Source organism: Polyergus mexicanus, unplaced genomic scaffold, assembly GCF_030449975.1.
Source record: "Polyergus mexicanus isolate NDT 795.1 unplaced genomic scaffold, iyPolMexi1.0 SCAF_2, whole genome shotgun sequence".
Classification (NCBI taxonomy): Eukaryota; Metazoa; Arthropoda; class Insecta; order Hymenoptera; family Formicidae; genus Polyergus; species Polyergus mexicanus.
The window spans coordinates 10,580,836-10,603,114 of record NW_027223322.1 but is presented as its reverse complement, the minus strand read 5'-3'; the positions used below and the strand labels follow the sequence as shown (position 1 = coordinate 10,603,114).

At 36.5% G+C, this 22,279-nt stretch overlaps 1 protein-coding gene across 1 annotated transcript in view; it reads left to right on the top strand.

The window, feature by feature from the left end:
• Positions 1-22,279, top strand: part of Mav (maverick) — a 34,843-nt gene that overhangs the window by 5,413 nt on the left and 7,151 nt on the right. Inside the window, exon 2 of the mRNA XM_070307259.1 lies at positions 18,155-18,275. Within this exon, the coding sequence (XP_070163360.1) occupies positions 18,155-18,275 (121 nt within the window). The remainder of the gene's footprint in view (positions 1-18,154; positions 18,276-22,279) is intronic.

Genomic DNA, 22,279 nt, shown 5'->3' with positions numbered 1-22,279 from the left:
AAGCAGTGGTATCAACGCAGAGTACTGTTCTATCGATAAGTATTAAGGCCCGAAGCTGTAAAACCAAAAATGAACAAGTTCTGGCCACTTTTAGTCGTACGCTCTTAAAAAATATCTAAGTCCCGAGGGGTTGATATTTTTTTCTAATTTTCGAAGTTCCAATGGTAGTTCTATTTGCATCCCGAAGAGTTCTATCGATAAGTATTAAGGCCCGAAGCTGTAAAACCAAAAATGAAAAAGTTCTGGCCACTTTTAGTCGTACGCTCTTAAAAAATATCTAAGTCCCGAGGGGTTGATATTTTTTTCTAATTTTCGAAGTTCTAATGGTAGTTCTATTTGCATCCCGAAGAGTTCTATCGATAAGTATTAAGGCCCGAAGCTGTAAAACCAAAAATGAAAAAGTTCTGGCCACTTTTAGTTATACGCTCTTAAAAAATATCTAAGACCCGAGGGGTTGATATTTTTTTCTAATTTTCGAAGTTCCAATGATAGTTCTATTTGCATCCCGAAGAGTTCTATCGATAAGTATTAAGGCCCGAAGCTGTAAAACCAAAAATAAAAAAGTTCTGGCCACTTTTAGTTATACGCTCTTAAAAATTTAGCACCGGGCCCAAGTGGCCAGAACTTGTTCATTTTTGGTTTTACAGCTTCGGGTCTTAATACTTATCGATAGAACTCTTCGGGATGCAAATAGAACTACCATTAGAACTTCGAAAATTAGAAAAAATATCAACCCCTCGGGACTTAGAAATTTTTTAAGAGCGTATAACTAAAAGTGGCCAGAACTTTTTCATTTTTGGTTTTACAGCTTCGGGCCTTAATACTTATCGATAGAACTCTTCGGGATGCAAATAGAACTACCATTAGAACTTCGAAAATTAGAAAAAAATATCAACCCCTCGGGACTTAGAAATTTTTTAAGAGCGTATAACTAAAAGTGGCCAGAACTTGTTCATTTTTGGTTTTACAGCTTCGGGCCTTAATACTTATCGATAGAACTCTTCGGGATGCAAATAGAACTACCATTAGAACTTCGAAAATTAGAAAAAAATATCAACCCCTCGGGACTTAGAAATTTTTTAAGAGCGTATAACTAAAAGTGGCCAGAACTTGTTCATTTTTGGTTTTACAGCTTCGGGCCTTAATACTTATCGATAGAACTCTTCGGGATGCAAATAGAACTACCATTGGAACTTCGAAAATTAGAAAAAAATATCAACCCCTCGGGACTTAGAAATTTTTTAAGAGCGTATAACTAAAAGTGGCCAGAATTTGTTCATTTTTGGTTTTACAGCTTCGGGTCTTAATACTTATCGATAGAACTCTTCGGGATGCAAATAGAACTACCATTAGAACTTCGAAAATTAGAAAAAAATATCAACCCCTCGGGACTTAGAAATTTTTTAAGAGCGTATAACTAAAAGTGGCCAGAACTTGTTCATTTTTGGTTTTACAGCTTCGGGCCTTAATACTTATCGATAGAACTCTTCGGGATGCAAATAGAACTACCATTAGAACTTCGAAAATTAGAAAAAAATATCAACCCCTCGGGACTTAGAAATTTTTTAAGAGCGTATAACTAAAAGTGGCCAGAACTTGTTCATTTTTGGTTTTACAGCTTCGGGCCTTAATACTTATCGATAGAACTCTTCGGGATGCAAATAGAACTACCATTAGAACTTCGAAAATTAGAAAAAAATATCAACCCCTCGGGACTTAGAAATTTTTTAAGAGCGTATAACTAAAAGTGGCCAGAACTTGTTCATTTTTGGTTTTACAGCTTCGGGCCTTAATACTTATCGATAGAACTCTTCGGGATGCAAATAGAACTACCATTAGAACTTCGAAAATTAGAAAAAAATATCAACCCCTCGGGACTTAGAAATTTTTTAAGAGCGTATAACTAAAAGTGGCCAGAACTTTTTCATTTTTGGTTTTACAGCTTCGGGCCTTAATACTTATCGATAGAACTCTTCGGGATGCAAATAGAACTACCATTGGAACTTCGAAAATTAGAAAAAAATATCAACCCCTCGGGACTTAGAAATTTTTTAAGAGCGTATAACTAAAAGTGGCCAGAACTTGTTCATTTTTGGTTTTACAGCTTCGGGCCTTAATACTTATCGATAGAACTCTTCGGGATGCAAATAGAACTACCATTGGAACTTCGAAAATTAGAAAAAAATATCAACCCCTCGGGACTTAGAAATTTTTTAAGAGCGTATAACTAAAAGTGGCCAGAACTTGTTCATTTTTGGTTTTACAGCTTCGGGCCTTAATACTTATCGATAGAACTCTTCGGGATGCAAATAGAACTACCATTAGAACTTCGAAAATTAGAAAAAAATATCAACCCCTCGGGACTTAGAAATTTTTTAAGAGCGTATAACTAAAAGTGGCCAGAACTTTTTCATTTTTGGTTTTACAGCTTCGGGCCTTAATACTTATCGATAGAACTCTTCGGGATGCAAATAGAACTACCATTGGAACTTCGAAAATTAGAAAAAAATATCAACCCCTCGGGACTTAGAAATTTTTTAAGAGCGTATAACTAAAAGTGGCCAGAACTTGTTCATTTTTGGTTTTACAGCTTCGGGCCTTAATACTTATCGATAGAACTCTTCGGGATGCAAATAGAACTACCATTAGAACTTCGAAAATTAGAAAAAAATATCAACCCCTCGGGACTTAGAAATTTTTTAAGAGCGTATAACTAAAAGTGGCCAGAACTTGTTCATTTTTGGTTTTACAGCTTCGGGCCTTAATACTTATCGATAGAACTCTTCGGGATGCAAATAGAACTACCATTAGAACTTCGAAAATTAGAAAAAAATATCAACCCCTCGGGACTTAGAAATTTTTTAAGAGCGTATAACTAAAAGTGGCCAGAACTTTTTCATTTTTGGTTTTACAGCTTCGGGCCTTAATACTTATCGATAGAACTCTTCGGGATGCAAATAGAACTACCATTGGAACTTCGAAAATTAGAAAAAAATATCAACCCCTCGGGACTTAGAAATTTTTTAAGAGCGTATAACTAAAAGTGGCCAGAACTTTTTCATTTTTGGTTTTACAGCTTCGGGCCTTAATACTTATCGATAGAACTCTTCGGGATGCAAATAGAACTGTTAATAAAACTTCCGATTTTTGAAAGTAAGGTGCCAGTAGCGCGGATTAGATGGGTTTTGTGACGATAAATTACTTTCTACAGAATTTAATCGTCAGAACTATTGACAGAATGTGTCTAGGCTGTAAAACTCCACGGAATCCTACTCCCCCATGATCAAATATTCGAAATACGATGAGATGCTATCAGATGTTACCGGAAGTTAGCATCTCATTTCTTAAAAATACGATTTTAATAGTAAATTAGACGGAACTATTGTTAAAACCTATCAAGAACTATGGAACTATGCTGGATGCTAATTAATATGAAGTTTATTTGTGAGATGCTAACACTTGAGATGCAAACTTCACACACGTGTCCTCGATGTATATGCGATGTAACGCAACACCGGTCGTACATATCTCGCAAGTTGATTTACGTATCGTTGAAACTTGGTGTTGCAAGATTCATTTGTTCAAGATTTCGCGATTCGGAAAGAAACGCGAAAAAGCAGAGTGATCTAAGTGCGGATACAGATCAATACTCTCTCACTCTCTCTATCTGTTTAATTGTTTGTCAAAAAAGAAATATCTTTTTTTTTTTTTAGCGGAATTTCCGGAAATGCATCATTTCATAGATATCCTATTTTTGAATGTGTCGATGCATCTGCTGTTTCTTGATTCTTTGTGCAGATTCTGTCGATTCTGCTAATTATAAATTTGATATTTATATTACATAGACATTATAATGTTTACTTTACATCAAAGTCGAAAAGCGCACTTCGCTGCCGTAAAGGAATTTGTTTTATGTCCGCTCAAATAAGATTTCTTCAAGTGTTTTACTATAAAAATGTAAACATATAATTAGATTTGATAATAAGAATTTTCGCGCGAAGATTTAAAAAATGTATTAATATATTATTAGTATATTGAAAAATGAGGTACTTCGAAAACGATGCATTTTCGGAAATTTTGCCAAAGGAATAATACATGTCTATATGTTTTGACAAAGAATATTAATATCGATTTGTACTCTACCTATGGGATTCCTATATAACATATTTTATCGCAAAATTATCAAATAAATGAAAGAATAAGAAATGTGTATTTCAATGGGGAGGGGAGGGGTGGGAAACATATTTTACAAGGATACGGAGGATATATTTCGGAACGATGACGTTTTTAAAAGAATGTAGTTTTTCAATCTTGTCGTGTCGTGTGTGACCCCATTCTTTCAATTTTAAAATGAAATGCTTCGGAGTGATGTTATCTCGGGAGGATAGATCGTTGAGAGCATTGTCTCCGTTGAATATCTCGAATGAAATACTTTAAAATGATGACATCTCCTTTTCGAAAAGATATATTTCCGAAGCCTTGCGAGTTATCAGGATTAAATATCTCGAAATGGCGATCCATCGTGAGTGAATCAAATTATACTTTTAACGTATTGTCTTCTTTTCGAATTTTCATTTTTGAATTGAACTTTTTATCCGAGAGGATATAATTGCCGAGCATTATATCATTCTTTTGATCTCGTGGACAATATTTTAATCTCGCTTGTCCCGATTTGTTTCGAAGTCCTTGTGAAATCGCGACTGAAGCAAAGATTCGTCGGCTCGACGGAAAGGCACACATGTTCGCTAAAAGGAGCATAATGAGCTGCACAAAGAAGAAAGAGAGAAAGAAAGAGAGAGAGAGAGACGAGAAAAAAAAGCAGGAGGTGAAACAAAGAAGACAAACGGAAGCTCGGTCTTCGTCGAGACTTCCTCGGTCTCTCTCGTCTCGTCTTCTCATGTCGCTTGCACGTCGTTTCTCTCCAACGCCTGTCTCGAAGGGTTTGTTGCTGACGCATACGCGCTTTTTGTCCTGCGAATGCACCCGAACAACGCGTCGACGGCGGCGGCAAAGGTGAAAAAAGAAGCCGAAGAGTCATTACCTATTTACTCGGGCGGGCGGGCAGGCAAAAAGGCGGAGATCTCTCTATGTCGCGTATATCGTGGATATCCCATCGTGTAATTAAGTGTGTCAAGGAATACACCTAAGCGCCTCCAGAGCTCAGATCGAGGACCGCATTCCAGGAAAGACATTTGCGGTGAAAGGGAAAGGGGGGAAATAAGCAGCAGATAACCGAGAGACGCGATTAACTAACGCCAACTTTTCGTGCGGCTTGCGCGGATAATCAAGATAACAATACTAAATCAGAGGATTGCTCTCGGAGAATATTTTATTCCAACTCTGGACTCTGTCAAGCATCGGCGTCTCCTCCTTGAGAGTACAAACAGCGGTTTGATTAAACATCGTCGGAATAACTCGAGGTGTTGTAACGCTGTAATCATCATCTTCACTTACTTCAATATCGTTTGATTGGTTTTAATGTTATAGCTAGGAATTTATAGAGCAGGTTCTAATGTTTGCTAAAAATGAGTGTAACAATATATTATAATAAATAGAGGACGATAGATTTAGATTTGAGACAAAAAAAATTTTTTTTTTTTTTTTAATCCGTCAAAAAATTCTCCTCCAATAAATTAGTAACATAGGCAAATGCTTAATTTATGATATTCATTATAAATATGAAAGTGGATGCAAACTGAACGATATAAAAATCGGGGACTTTTAGCTCACTTTTACACAAAATCGTTTAGCTATTATTTAACCGGACTCTCTACGATTACATCATTATAACATGGCTTTCTCGCGTGGAGAGAGTAAAAATGTGCATTTTTTTTTTTTTTTTTTTTTTTTGCTGACAGTATTATTATGCGGAAAGTCGCGGTGGCAACATCGATACATCATCGCGCTTAATGATGTTCTTCGTGGCCAACCACGATATGCGGTAGCATGTGCCGACAGAATGTAGTATAAGTCCTCGCCTTCTGTGAAATTACCTCGCGAGGCGGCTTGTCATTATCCAATCCTGAGCGTTTTACTCGACCCGGCCATTTCGTGCCGATGCTGCTGAACGCGTGCATTGAAAACGAAAGCGATGCATCCCGTGCCCGGCTTCGCGAATCTTTCCCCCTCCCAATAATGCGCGTCTCTCTTGCATCAGGTGGTTTATGAACGGCTGCAAAGTATAATGGACGAATCCTTCCCTAGAAAATCGACGAGACGCGCGAACGTGAACATTAATTCTTTAATATATGCACGAGCTCTGAGGCTCTTTTTAATTCTTTTACATTACTAATTTTGATAAAAATTATTTTTAAAATATCTAATTATACGTTTAGTATTTAGATATATTTACTTTTGTTTATTATTATTATTATTGGTTTCTTTCTGAATAACAATTATTCCGTTATTTTAAAAATATCAAGAATTATTTAATATTTTAATATTTGTTATATAATCTTTTCAGTTTATTGGTTGTATTATTTTTTTATGGACACAAATTTTTTAAAAATTTAATTGATAATAGTAAGAGGTGAAAATAATGATAAGAAACATTTTTGTTTACGATTTATTAAACATTCTATTCAGCATTTTATTAAGTTACGAAAATTTATATATTACTCTGGCGCGAGATTTGTTGATCTTTCGCATGCAACAGGTGTCACGCATCCACACGTGGTTACACCGGCTTTAAGTAGAATTGACTCGATACTGTCAGTTCCGACGTAGACAATGTAAAAGCGTGGGTATACAGAATTTAAATTAATGATGTTGACCAAAATTACAGTCAGTCGTGCTTATAGATAGATATGTACCTTGCATCGAAACGTGGGCGGCTATACAAATATTATGAAACGATTAACAATTTAAACAAATCGGTAAGTTTTTGCAACTTTATTAAAACTTGAATTTTTGAAAAGAAAATTTACATATATCAACAGTTTTACAATATTTATTATTTATGAATTATAAATCTTGCGTAATATAAAAATATTTATTGATATACATATATATGGTAAGTCTTAGTTAAAAGATATATTAAGTTTAGAAATTTGTTTTATCTGTATGTGACCACATATAAGAAACATTTTAAGATATTTTTATCGTCGAAACAAAAAACTCTCTTATACTTCATCTAAAAATAATATTGTTGAAAGATGAAAGGAAATTTTTTACGACAAATTATTTAAGACAAATATTACAAATATATGTAAACTATTTACTTGGACGTTTAATCTCACAAGATCGAAAAGTTATTAATACTTTCGTAGATTATACGAGATTAAAGCTTAACGCTATAAACACTAGCGTTATTAAACAGGTGCGTCTCTATTTGCGATTCCTGATCATATATATGAATCAACACGAATCAATTCATTTGTGTTGATTCGTATGCGAAAATTCGTGGTTGTTTATGCGTCTTTATGAATCATGTCGGCAAGTAAGAAAGTAAAATAAAAACATCGTCATTCATGATTTATAGAAATTAAACAAGGAAGCGCCTGCCTTGATGAAGTATCACGATTAATTACGTTCGTCACACGATAAGAGATCACGAATCGCGAATAATGTGCGCAGGATCTTTAATAACAAACGACGAAATTCCGTGAATTGTTACGAATCGCGATTTACGAAATTGCGAATCGAGAATACGCGCGTAGTTTGCCGCTATCCTCAGGATTCAGGATCATCGGCGCGTATTCGCGCCGATACGATATTAGGACACGCGCGCATGGGTGGTCGGTCCCCGTCTTGTTGCCCCACTTTCGCTTACGCATGCATAAGCACGTGCGTGCCGCTGCCGCCGCCGCCGCCGTGTGGGCCATGGCATTGCTCCTGTTGCTCTCGTGATATAATAAATGGCGCGAAACGAGCTCTCCTCCACGTGCGCGCGGCCGCCAATATACGCGTGTGCCGCCAATATTCTCTCGTGTGCACACATTCGCTGCGTGAGTACGTGCACGGCGCAACAGCAGTTTAATGTAAGTGATATTTAATACGTACGACCAACTCAGTCCTCCGTGCGCGATACAAAGTTGCTCTCGTCTTCCTATTGTGAAATGTGAAAGCCAAGAAACCACACGCAACCAGCCAACCATCTGCCGCATCGCGCGACTTGAGGAATTATGAAGTGAGATAAACTCCGAACTCTTGGCCGATACATAGTGTTAAATGTTTTACGATGCAAATCGGTACGCGCGTATCGCATAGAACTATCGAGTTTAACGTAGCAGTAATTATTCGCTATTTCATATACGACCCGATACGGAATCGCGATATTTCTCTATTATACGTATATTCGTATATCTTTTTTATAGGGTCCGCGAAATACGCAGCTACTTAAAGATTCTGTTTAGGAAAATATCTATATATGGTACATGCTTAAATATATATCTAAGAATATTAATATAAAAATATATAATATATCTATATATTTTTTTTTTAAATAAATCTAATAAAATAAATCTAATAAAATAAATCTGGTATTAATGTACATGTATAATCTATTTTCATGTATATAATATATGATATAATATAATATATATAAGTTATATGAATATATTGAAGGATGGATATTAATAGATATATACGAGCATATTTATACAAGATATATTCATCCAAAAGAAAGTTCAATCGAATCAAATAATTAAATGTAAGAAAAGATTTAATGCCAAGGTGTTCAGCGTTTTAGCATTAATTAGATATTTAAACGTTTTGCAAAGAAGTCTCTATGCAAGTACAAATGTTAAATTCGAGATTACGCTATCAAGAATTACAACAATCCAGCAAATGCATGTCAGGCAATTACCTGTACGATTCCGTGAAAAGATTAACCTTTAAATATTACAACGCGTTACCTAACGTTAGCATTCTCACGCCGTTGACATTGCGTGCGTGCGTGCGACGCGTGCTTAGAAGAGGAAAAAAAAAAAAAAGAAAATACACCCATTTTATTTCATTGTCAAATACGGGCCGAAATAAGTCTAACAAGAACAATAGCAACGAGGTGCGAAACGTTTTACAAATTTCGTTCGGTAATCGGTGTGTCAACCGTGGGGATGTCGTAATCACGAACCATAATTCCTTTTGTAACTCGTTCTCGACGGGTGATTCCCGACGCTGACGCAATCGCGTCATCCTAAGATGTAGATCGTTCATTTAATTTCGCGCGCGACGTGTCTCTAGAAATAGAAACAAGTCATTTATTTAATGTAACATGTTGCAATAAATTACGCGCGTGCGATAGCGATTCTCTAACGATTCGAAAGTCCCGACCACATTTCGGTCGTACATGTATAAAGACATGTCAATAAATAATGTCATATCGTGCGTAAAGATCGATATTGATCGTTAGTTCGAGCAAATTTTAAAGTCAATCTGAAATCACGCCACACCAACGACGCCATCGTTCGAACATTTGACCTTAAATTCGATCCTCGATCTTTGACGAAAGACGAGATGTAAATTTGCATTTCTATTGCTTTCGATGCTCGATCGACGTGATTAATCGTTTCTTTATCGATCGATTATTGATTATGTCGCCTTTGTGTTACGAGTTTCACTCATGTTATCGGTCGAGGGATCGATGAATGGGAAGATTTATGATTGCGGAATAACGCTACGATACGTACATTGAAATTGATCCAAATTCAGCCCGATTCAATTATAAATAATACTGAATTTTATTTAATTATCTAATTTTTCAATATTTTTGATCAATATAAAAAAGTATCGCGAGTTTTATGTATGTAAACTTGAATATGTAAATTTCTCTTCAAAAATGAAAATTTGGTTTATTTTTTTCCTATTTTATTCGTGACTAATTTTCAAAATCAGATTTATGAGAGCAACTTGCGTTATTTCTTAAAAAACTTCCCGCATACCGTCTTAAGAAAGAGAGAGAGAGAGAGTTTTTTCTATAATCACGTTTGACTCATTATCATTATTTCTAAATTATATTTCTCGCCAATGATTTATTTTGTGAAATTTACATATATTCGTATAATTCTCATTCATATTTCATATAATTATATATTACGTGCCACGCTGAAATTTTCTGGCTTGTCGAACTAGCGGCTACAAATAACGGTCACAAATTAAAATGCGCGGCATAAATAACGATCGGCTTCGTCGAATTATTTAAGTTTCGCCGTGTGTGTCGACGCTTTCTCCAAGAATTCCGCGCCTACTATAAAATTCCGGTTTATATCGGCGCGATTCGTCATAATGGTCGACGTAAGGACGACGTATCCCGGCCGATTCGAAAGTATTTGCCGGGTGATGAGTAAGATTTCGCCGTAGATCGAAGAGCGATTTAGCCGGAGGTGAGATCTGAATATATTGCTGGAAAATTCCAACGTAAAGTTCGCCTTGTGAAATTTCGAGACGGGACGAAAAGGATCAGATGCGACGAAGGATTCCGGATATATGTATATATCGAACGCCGAGTTTCGCTCGCGAGGAGAGACCACCCGAAGACAATCGTCCACACGAGGACACCTGTCGTCGTTGCATAAGTGTTTCTCGTTGCTCGTTGACGCCGTCGAAGCTGACAGAGAAATTAGGATCGACTTGAAATCGATGATTAGTACTCGGCCTTTTCGTGGAAATGATCAATTGTGATTTTTTTTTTATCTCAATATAGACAAAAACGAATCTTTATTATCGTTGCTGAACAAACGACGTTTTTGATTTTTATATGGATTTACTAATTACATTATTTTTTATCGATAGATTTCATAGGCTGGAATTTAAAACTATTCTTTAGCGAAAATGTCGAGGTATCAATAATCGAGTTATAATCCGGTTAAAAATGAAAATGATTTCTCGCGAACTAAACTTTAGGAAGTTAATAGACAATTGTATTTCATGTGTAATGTGCTGTTAATAGAATTTTAATGCGTGACTTATATATCTCTATACAAAGATATATATACAATGATAAAAATTGGAAAGTTGCGATGACTGTTGATGATAGTTGACAAAAGATGACAGTTTTGCTAAGGAACAAACGAAATAATTGTGTTACTGAAAGAATCTCTTTGAGATATGCTATATAATCTTCAGTTTATATAGCGTAACAGCACACGTACCGTTTTCAATATATGATTATTATACCAATGACCAGTTATAATTGAATGACAGTTGAAGCACATTCATATAAAGCAAACACCATATTGACGATAAATGTTAAATACATTATTTGCATATAGAATGCCAGAAGGTTACGCATGTACGAAAAGGCTATAATGCATTATTTTGGATTCAAATCGCAAGATAACACGCGAATACAGAGGTGAATTTATACATTAGCTAAAAAAAAAGAAACTTTAGCTTACAAGCTGCAAATAACGAGAGATCTCGCGCCAATCTAAGAAAATATTTTTCTAGCATCCATTATTATTTATCGAAGAAGCAAAAAACGCTTTATTAATTTTCTAGCTCGGAGAGGTAACGCCATCATTCAAATTCGCCAATGGTCGGATTAAAAAACAAAATTTACGATGTTTGCCATCATTGAACGAAGCAATGTTATTTCGAAGCCTCGAGATAAAATCCGGTTGCAGAATCCTTGACGCAGTTCCGTGATTAAAGCAGAAGTATACAGAGAAAGAGCGGCAAATTAGTTAAGGCGAGAGATTAAATCTCGTGGGAACCGCTAATCGGATCTCTGGTACAGATTGTCTCGCGATTTCGTTTCGCTTCGTTTCTTCATGGTAGCCAATCACAAGTAAACCGGTCGATCGCGTTGATCGTTCATTATTTCTAGTTAATAAATTCCTTTTCCTACAGCATATATCATCTATCACAATTATCACAATTCTCCATATTGTTGCGATTCATGTTGTGTAATATATCTCATTACAGGCGTCTTCGTGCGTACTTTGTTGGAATTTACAAACATCACATGCAATGCTGTTGCAGGAAAATGTGTTTAATTTTAGCAGATCTACGTACGTTGAATATGTCCGTTTGTAATATCCATAATAAATTTATCATACATAAAACTATGATATTTATAATATAATATAATAAGAAAAGCTGCGCATACATATGTCAAGAAAATAAATTTTTTAATTTAATTGAATAATACAAACTTGTGATAAAAATTAAATTTGTCGCGCGAAGTTTGTTTCTTGGAAAAAAAAAAAAAAAAAAAAATCAACGCGATGTTAAATTGTTGTGACATAATATTATGCTATTTTGTTATTTATCGTGTTGATACGACATGTGATCGTTTGCTCAAATCTCACAATTCAAATTGGTCACGGAACGCATAAATTTCCGAAAGATAAAGCTTAGTATACAACACTAATACATACGCGCAATGTTTGTGAGCGAGTCGGATATTTATGAAATTCCTAGGACGATAATTCGGCGACATTTATCATCGGATTTATCGAAAGCGCTTGAGCAATTGTTACGTATACTTCTCTCTCTCTCTCTCTCTCTCTCTCTCTCTCTCTCTCTCTCTCTCTCTCTCTCTCTCCCTCATTCTCCCTTTTTCAGATCTTTAAATTAAATAGAACTGTATTTTAAAAAGTCCACTCGCATATTATTTTCAACTTTAGCCATTAGAGTATCGAGTTATCGGCAAGAAGGTGACGTTAAAAAAATAATGAAATATCTGTCGCGTATACCGATAATTCAGAATATGTAATACGAGATTCGCGTATGCGGTAAAATAATTCAAGATAATAATTATATAATCGTACGAGGCAGCTAAAATAATATGAGCGTGAAAAAATTATGCGAAAGAAACATAAATTTCAAGATCCCATAAAACCAGAAATCTATGAATCGGGCAACGTCGAGAGTGTCGTTCGCATCTCGGTTCGGAATCGTTTCGATAAACACGTCTATGACGAATAAATTTCCACGCTTTATGGACGAATGAAAGCGACGGTCGAAGAAGAACTTAATCGTCCTAAACCGCTATTTACAGCCCTAGCTTAGTCATCGCACCGAGAAACTTGCACCACGATCTTTATTGTATGACGTCTTTTTTCATAACCCCGCGATGAACGAATCTATTAATCGGTTCGATATTCCTGAATTGTCTTTCAAAGTGTGAATCAACCTACAAACAGACATTTTTCTTCAAAAAATTCTTAATTAAAAAAAGAAACTAGTAATTTCTCCAACACGCCCATCGCCGGTAATTTTATTTCACACAATCTATAGTATAAAATAATTATGTTAGTTGCTTTGTAATCTACAAATGTATCAGTATATTTTGTTGAATTGATTAAATTAATTTTGTGAGAAGATAAATTCTGTATAATATTTTATACACTGTCGAATATTTCTAATCTAAGAGGATAAATAGATGTAATAAGTCAGCGTGTTGAGTCTCCCAAAAATCTTATATGTTTCGATTTAATTAAACTTCCTAACAAAATATACCTTATTGCTATACGATACAATAAGCCATAGCTTTGCCATAGCTCGATGCCCTTGTTCGTGACAGAGAGAGAGCTGTGAGACTGAAAACCCGCCGCCGAGAAAATGACACAAAGGCGAGCCGAAGCCGCGCCGCGACAACAAACGCGACGATCGCACGGTTTGAATCGACGCTAACGAGATTTATGATTGGCTTAAATTTTAAGAGAAAGCGGCTTTCAACGACGACAACGACGACGTGCCGGGTTCTTGTAAGCCTGGACGAACATAGAAGCCTCGGAAATGCGCGCGCCCAACGAATTAATCTGTGCGCAACCGATCGTTGCTGCATTCTACCTTCGTGTTTATTCTCAAAACACCGTCTCTCGTATACGCGCGTTCTCTGACGCACACACGCTTATAAGAAATAAAGAAAGAAGGGAATTAACGCGCATTATTGCGCCACATCGACTGCGTAAAGTCGACTCGCGTAAAGCGGAGTTGTGAGATTGCGTGAAAGATTCTCACGTCACTACGGCGGACGTCAGTACCGATAATGTGGAAGGACTTGCGATTAAATAACGGTGATACCGAGATGAGATAAGGATAAAAATAATTGTTTACTTGCGATAATTATAAATAGACTTCGGATTATATGCAAATTGCATATTGTTACTTTTTAAATAGATTCTTTCTGGAAAATTTTGAAAAACCTTTTATAATATATATTGTTTTAACTCTTAATAAAAGATTGTATATTTAGTTTCCTTAAGAATATAAGTTTAGTTTAAAAATATAAAAGTTTATATATACAAATAAAATTCGTGTTTTTAAATATCGTGATCATTTTGTATTTTTATATTTTGTGTATTTGTAAGATATATATTACTTGATTGATTTTATCTCTTATTTTATTTTACATCTGTTTCTAAAAATTTGAAATATCATAAAAAAAATTAATATTTATAAGTATATATCTGCATATTCTTGGCAAATTTGTACAAATTTTTGTATATTTCTTGCAAAAATCCGTGCATGTATATGCATCATATTTTCTAAATTTTCCGTGCATATAATTCGAAGTCTAATTATAAATTAAAGCTATAGATTGCAGATTGACGCGAATTTAAACGAGTTGCAATTTCGATCGTATATCAAAATTGTTTTTTCTTAAATTTCAAATTCATATATAAAAATGTGAATGTTATACACACTCTTTTATAAGATAGAAATTAATATTTTCTTTACAAGATAAATATATTAAAATTTTTTATTGTGTTTTTTCTTAGAAACCGCGGCTTTTTTTTTTTTTTTTACAAACGGATACGCGAGGCTCCGCCTTCATGCTTCACGATCATTCTCATTAACAATATAAACGGCTTAATAGTTTTCTAACCATAAGGCATCTCATTACGATCATCCACTACATTCCAGACGTTTGGCGCGCCTCTGAAATGTCATTATCCGACATCCGGATATCTGTCATTGGTCAATCATGAGGCCCCGCAATTGAAGACATCCGGGACATACTTGTTGCACGAAATTGAGACCTGGCTCCTGCTCGGGAGATCCCAGGACGAAAAAAAGAAACCTCATTCGCGCGCACCTCTTGATCCACGAGATCTTTATGTATTTTGCGCGAGCAAAGTAAATAAAACCGATGTCAAAACGCTTGCGTGCACAATATTGCATGTATCTCAAGTATTCTAAGTATGCTTCGCGGATATGTTCTTTAAATTCTTCTGGCCTGTGCATACCAGCATAATCGAGAAATAAACACAGTATATATTCAAGATGATTAATCGTCTGCTCATTAAAATTTCAATAAAATATCCTTAACTGCTTTCTCTCTCTTTTTCTTCTTTCTCCCTCTTGCGCGCGCATTTTAGAAAAATTAATTGAAAGAAACCAGAAAAATTGATTGAAGATACACGCTGCTGCGAGCGAAAAGTTCCTTCTCGAAGATGAGCACTTTAGAAATGTTCTCCGTCATGTTGCAGATGCGTACGTTGCATATAACGAGAATTGATAACGTTGCACAACGTCGGAGAGCACCGAGGAACTATCGATAATATGGCATGTCCATTAATATTAATATGTAGATATTTACGATACAATATTGCACATTGCAATTCGCAACTTCGGCCCTCACATAATCGGTACATAATTTACAATCGATGTTTTTCGTAATTGAAATAACTTCGAAGCACTAATAGCACTGAAAAGTCGAGTTATAAGAGATTAAGAGTGAAATATTTTTTCGCAGAAAATTACTAATATACCCTCTTACATAAATTTAACGATCCTAGAAATGTTTAGTATCGAACATTACAAGATTTTGTAATGATTTTCAAGTAATGATTTTTCTAATCATCGTGGTATATACGGAGTAATCGTTGGAAAAACATGGAATTCTTAGTTTTTATAAAATTTGGGTAGATACTCTAATAACGTATTATATGTTACGTGTTGGCGAAGAGAGACGAAAAGCGCTCGATTAATATCGACGAGGAGGATATATGTAATTTACGATATAAATATCGTATATCATCTTCCTTCTTCTCTTTCTCTCTCAGTAAACCATGTTTCGCGCGAGTTTTGGTAGCGACATTAGCATGTAGCACGCAAGATCTAGGTAGCGATAAGGATAACTCCCTTTTCTTCTTTTCCAATGTCGTTGAGTCATGACGATGTTCCTCATAGGCAAGACGTCATGAAAATTAATTCGACGATTTTGTAATAATTGAAAAATTTGAGGTCGTTAAAGAGAGGGAGAGGCCTGACCGTTTCTCAGACTTGTGACTCACTACGTGGCATAATTCGTGCCACCTTCGCTCGCAAATCGCGATCCACAAATTTGTTTTCTGCGTGCCAATTGGAACCGGAACTGGCTACCGGTTGAGTGTAGTTAAGCTATTCTTAAAAGTAGCTAAATGACTTTAAAGAAACTGCGGAGGCGCCGTGTCGCGTCTCTCCGCATATCACGATGATTCATCGTGCTCGCGCGTCGTCCCCTGCTTGTGCTTCGACGCCGCCACTTCCGGTTGCCACCGATGACGGCAATTTTGCATTTGTTGCAGCGACCAAGATGCACCTCCGTGTATCCGAGACATTCTATGATGTCATAGTAATTATGTTTCTTACTAGATGAGATTTGTGAAGAGTAATTTGATTCAATGCACAAAAAATGATTCGTTATATTTTATAAATGCATGGAATATATATATATAATATTTTTAATATAATCTTTGAGTGTGTAAAGCTGGAATATTATTTCGTAGAAAATTTTAATAAATAATTAAAAGTTCTAGCTTTATCTTTAGTTCTATAGTTCTTGATAGTTTAAAGAAATAGTTTCTTTTGCTTTTTAAAAGCAAAAAGTATCGATTAAAATAGAGAATTAAGTATTTTAAAATAGAAATATTTAAATAGAATTTTCGGATCGATTCTGTTATTTTGGATATCTCGAGTCCCCGAATTAAATTTGCGTAATGATTAAAATATTAACTTTTTAAGTGAAGTACTATGTGTTTTAATTGTGAGATGATAAATGAAGAAAAATCTTTTATTCAAAATTACTTAAAAAAATTTTGTTTCGAAAGTAAAAACCTTCTATTGTAGATCTCGACTCTTTAAACTTGTCGGACGAGAAGCTTACGAGAATTCTCACACCCTCACCCATTATCCCTCGTCTGCTGGAATCGCGTCAATGGTCACGGCCTCAACGAGCTAATTTTACGAGCGCCGACTCGTCGTCGTCTGGTCTTTCTCATGGTTGTGGCGAGATGGGAAAAGAGTATATTCGCTAGCTGTTTCATCGCCGTGAAAAAGTAGCCGAGAGTGAACTCGAAGAAGCCACGTTGGGAATAGATGAGCGAGAAAAAAATTAGAAAAGGCAAGATGCGAAAGTATAGAAAATACAAAAAGGGAGACAAAGGAAGAGAAAGAGAGAGAAGAAGAAAATCTTAAAGAGAACGGGAAAGAAAGAAGAAACGAGGAAGAGTCTTTAACCGAGTCGGCTCGGCGTCGTGACCCCAGAAAATTAGATAATTTCGATGTCACTTCTATGAAACTCTTATCGCGAGTCGACCTCACCAGGGGTTATAGCCGAGAATCAATTAAGCTAACTGAAAGTTTAGTCAGCGATTTCAGACGATCTTTTGGAAAGTTTTACATTCTAACGGATATATAAATCGGCTGAAATTTATTTTATTCGTCATGACAAATTGCGCGCGGCGAAATGCAATGCAATATTTTAATTTTTAAATCTTTGGATGCTAAAAGAAATCGATCCTTTAAAAAAAGATCAAGTGAACGAGATTTGTCGAACACAATGGAAAGTGCTAAAGAATTATTTAATGTTTTACACTATTAGTCTTATTATTACTATATTTTTTTTATTTTTATCTTATTATTGAATATAGTAATAAAAAAAATCTTACATTATTTTTTTTTTATATTTCAAGAAATTTTATTTAATATTTTTTATTCACTCTCAGTAGGTTTTTTCGGTTAAAAAATAGTTTTTGCTCTAAAAATTACGAAAATGCTGAATGGAAAGAAAGGAGAAGGGAGTTAAACGAGAAAAAGAACGTATATAATAGATGCATCTATAAATTTCTATTTATAAAAATTCCAAGAAGATTAAGAACGCGTTTCCGATAGTTACTCTTCACCGTACATATGTCTTGTAATTATCTTATGCACGCAACGTTATATAAGCGATTGTCGATGATGAGTCTTTAAAGACACCATTATGACATTTTGTTTTCAGGCTAACGTGAGCCAGACCGAGTACGAAAGAGCGCACAGAGAGTACCTGAAACGAGTGCAGCTGTCACACGACGGACAGGAGCCTAGAAGACGGCGGGATCTCCACGTATTTCAAACCGCAGGTAGAGTCACTTCAACTTTTGTTAAAGGCATCAACTTTGAAGTCAAATTCGCTAAGTTTTGCCGAAGTGAATAAAAATTTAAAAATTATGTGTTGCTAAGTAATTAGTGGCACCGTAACACGATTTGATCGTTTTAAGATTTCCTAGATTTAGGTTTACTAAGAAAAAAAGTTAGATCTAGAGAAAATCGCCGATCGCGATTGATCGAATAATTCTATGCTTTTCCGTTTCTATGAATTAAAGTTTGCTCGTACGAATAGGCAAGCCGGTTTTTCGTGCGAATGTATACGAGTGAAAAACCTCTTGCGCGCACGCATATTCGCAGTACAGCGTATCCAACAAAAATAAATGCGGAAAACGAGATTCTGGTGAGATGAGGGGGGGAACGCGGGACGCAGTTATCCGCCGCCGCGACCTGTCGATACGTCACTCGACACGTTCTCGCGCTGGAACGCATTGAAGTCCCGCGCTGCCGTTTCACAGCTCGCGGAGAAACGGTGCCTCTCCGATGATCGATCCATGAAGGATGGGCGATAAAAAAATCGCGCTTCGAGCGAAGAAAGGAAAACGGCGTCTCCTCGCCGAAGAGATGATGGGAAAAAAAAAGAAGGAACGCGCGATCGGTTAATATTTATTTTTTTCGGAGTCGCTAGAAACTTTTTCGCAAGGAACCGCGATCGTCATCGGTCGATCGATCGATTGATCACCCACGATCCCCCTCTCCCCCTCCCCCCTCCCCTCCCCTCCCCTCGCAGTAGGAGGAAAAAGAAGCTTGCCGGAAGCGAGATCTAGAAGCGTGTTTCTTTAAGGATTCTGGGAAAATATACGCGCGCTATTATTGGCCGTTTACCTAATTTCACTCGTGGCGCGGCCGATAGAGAAAAGATACTTTGCCGATGATGTATACTTCGCGAAGAGCAAAGGACTGAACGACATAATTTTTTAATTAAGAAACATAATTTTTTAATGTCTCGCTAAAAGATTCCGGATCGGGCTTAACGATATTTTGTAATTGAAATCGCCGATAGACGAAGATGTAACATTTATTGTAACATTTTAAAGGTTGTCGATCTCTTGAAATCAAACTTGGCGAACTGATAGCGTAATGCAATATAATATCGAATTTGAATTTCTCTCTCACATTATTTATGAAATGTTTATTTTACATTAATGGTGTGCATTTTTTTTTTTTTTTTTTTTTATGATGATGCAAGGTGATGAGAAAAAGTTTTCTTTTTTCCAAGTTATTTCTATTACAAGAGTAAATTTTAATAATGTTTCTTTATTTGGATGAAATGTGATCGTAAGTAGAGAATTAGAGAGCCATTGCATGATCAAATTAATAGCGCATACAAAGTAATTCATGGTTTATAATAATTAATTCGCGATCTATCTAAATTTAATTTTTCGAGATCAATTTTTCCCTAAGTTTTGTACAAAAGATCATTCTTACATTGAGTCGTTCGACTTATCCCACTCGTCCTATAAAGATAATAAGACTCCACTTCGTTTCGCTCAATTGCGTCAAGCAATTAGAGTCAGATTCACGAAATCTGAACAATATGAGAGAGAGAGAGAGAGAGAGAACACTATATACCGATCCGACAAATTAAGACGCGAGTCTCGCTAATGAATCTTGCGAGAGACACACAAAGCGGCTCGAAGCGGCGCGGGATTTCGCTCAATTACAGACACCCTGAAAATAATGGATCAAAGAGATAAAAGTCGGCAAGATCTAGACAGACGGACAGACAGACAGACTGGACGGCTGGCGACCACTGCGGCTTTATACCGGGTTAGCTTTAGGCCGCGCATGTATGTACATTGAGTGTACTCGAGTTCGTCCATCGAGTCGAAACCAGTCTGGAGTGGGCACTTGTCTATATACCAGGCTAAAGATGCGCGAAGCAAAAGAAGACGACCTCTTCTGATGCGTGTGGCTGTAGCCTCTCCTCCTCCTCTCTCTCTCTCTCTCTCTGTCTCTCTTTCTCCTTTTCTCTCTTCCTGGAGAGTGCGCGCCAAACCCCGCATCGCGCGCACGGCTGTTATTATGAAATAGAAATTCCGACCGCGGCGGAATGTCGAGCGACGAGTTCCCGAATGCAATAAGAACGAATCGCCGGAGCAGAAACACACAGCGAGAACAAGAAGTAGTCTGCCTTGCTTTATCCGCGAAACGCGAACGGACGAAACCGACAACGGGATCACTGCGAGTATAAACGAGGATCGTGAAGAGGCTACCCGCTCTTCGTCCTTCGGATCTCTTGAATCACCTCGGGATTTATTTCAATTATCCCGACCAGTATCGGAGGTACTCTCGCCGAGTTCGTTCATTAGTCGTGACGCAAAAACCTGATGAGTCTAAAGAAAAAATTGAAGTAAGAGATTATAGTCTTTTTATACGATCGAAAAGAATCATTTATAGAAATTTGAAATTTATGAGATATTACGCACGCGCGCGTTGTCATTTATTTCTGGTTATAGATGAAATATTTCATTAGATGAATCTCTCGCTTTCGAAATGTCGATGACATTGACGACTTTACGAAGTGGCGCCGGTTAAATATGGGAGGTGCGAATGCGGCTAGTTATTTTGTCAGAATATTACGAAATGTCAAATCGATCCGGGGCTAATTTTGGGCTTACTGGCCTAAAAATATCGTTTTCTATATTACGTTCCTGCTATTTTTAAATATCGCGTTTCGCTACCAACATAACAATAGGATTAAGGCGATACTATTTTTAACATATTGTTAATTTAGTTTTGGTATTATTTAGTTGTTTTTTTTTCCCAAGAATACGGGAAGATTCTTTTGAATGACAATAAATTGTTTGTCTCATTATAATTAATTAATTATAATTACACAACATTATATTTATTTTATCCTACTTTGAAATTATAATCAGAACATTTACAGATTTTATGAATAGTATTATAGAAGCCATGGAAATAAGAATCAAAGATTTTGTTTATAATTCCCCTGCACAGCAGGGAACATTCTCCCCTTGTGTGTGATACTAGCGTTAAAACTGTAATGTTTAATCGAGATCTCAATTTCCGAGCGAATCATCTCCCAATTATGCGTCCTGAATTTAGCACATGCGGTTCCAAGTTAACCCACTTTAATTCGATCTGTGTTGATCTTATTCCGGGCGCGATTTTAGAGAAATTCCGCGGCTATATAGCGACGATGGGAGGGTCACCTGTGCGTACATCGCGGCTCGCGTGGCATTTATTTTTGGATGCGTGCGTCGAGTGATAAAGCCTATAATAAGTACGGCACGCGGACTAGCCGATTGACGGCCGCGCGCGTGGCGTTATATTTGGAGGAATATATTGCGAGGCGACTGATTTCTCTCTCTCTCTCTCTCTCTCTCTTTTTGGCGCGCGCGAGTTTACTGTCAAATTCTCATCGAGTGATGAGAACACCAGGCACACCGCCTCCGTACCCGGGATACTCAGAAATTGTCCGAATGCCATGGATTCCTGTGAGCTTTATTGACCGGTTATTTTGCGCACCGATTTTACCTGGTCAATCGCCAAGCGAAATCGTCCTGGGGCATATTTTTGTCGATTCATTGTCGAGGCCAGCTGATTGAATGAACGGTCGATGCGTCATCCGCGTCATGCCAGGATGCGCGGATCCGACACGTGCATCGGTCATGTTTTAAACAGGAGATGTGCTACTAAAATTGACGTACTCTCGGAAAAATGTGCATGTTAATTCTCCGGATATAAAAAGTCCATTTTCTGAGGAATCATTTGCAGTACAGATGCCTTGTATTCGCGCCTTGTGCATTTCATATATTCGCAATTGTTTGATATTTACGATTGTTGTCTGCGCGCGCTTGATTCCAGTTGTTCCGATCGCGAAGAAAAATAATAAAAAAACGGAGATAAAAAGAAAATAATTTTTTTGATGCTCTTTTTTTTTATTTTTAATAGCTTTAAGAATCTCTATAATTTTTTATTTTAAAGCACGATAAAAAATATAGAAGATAAA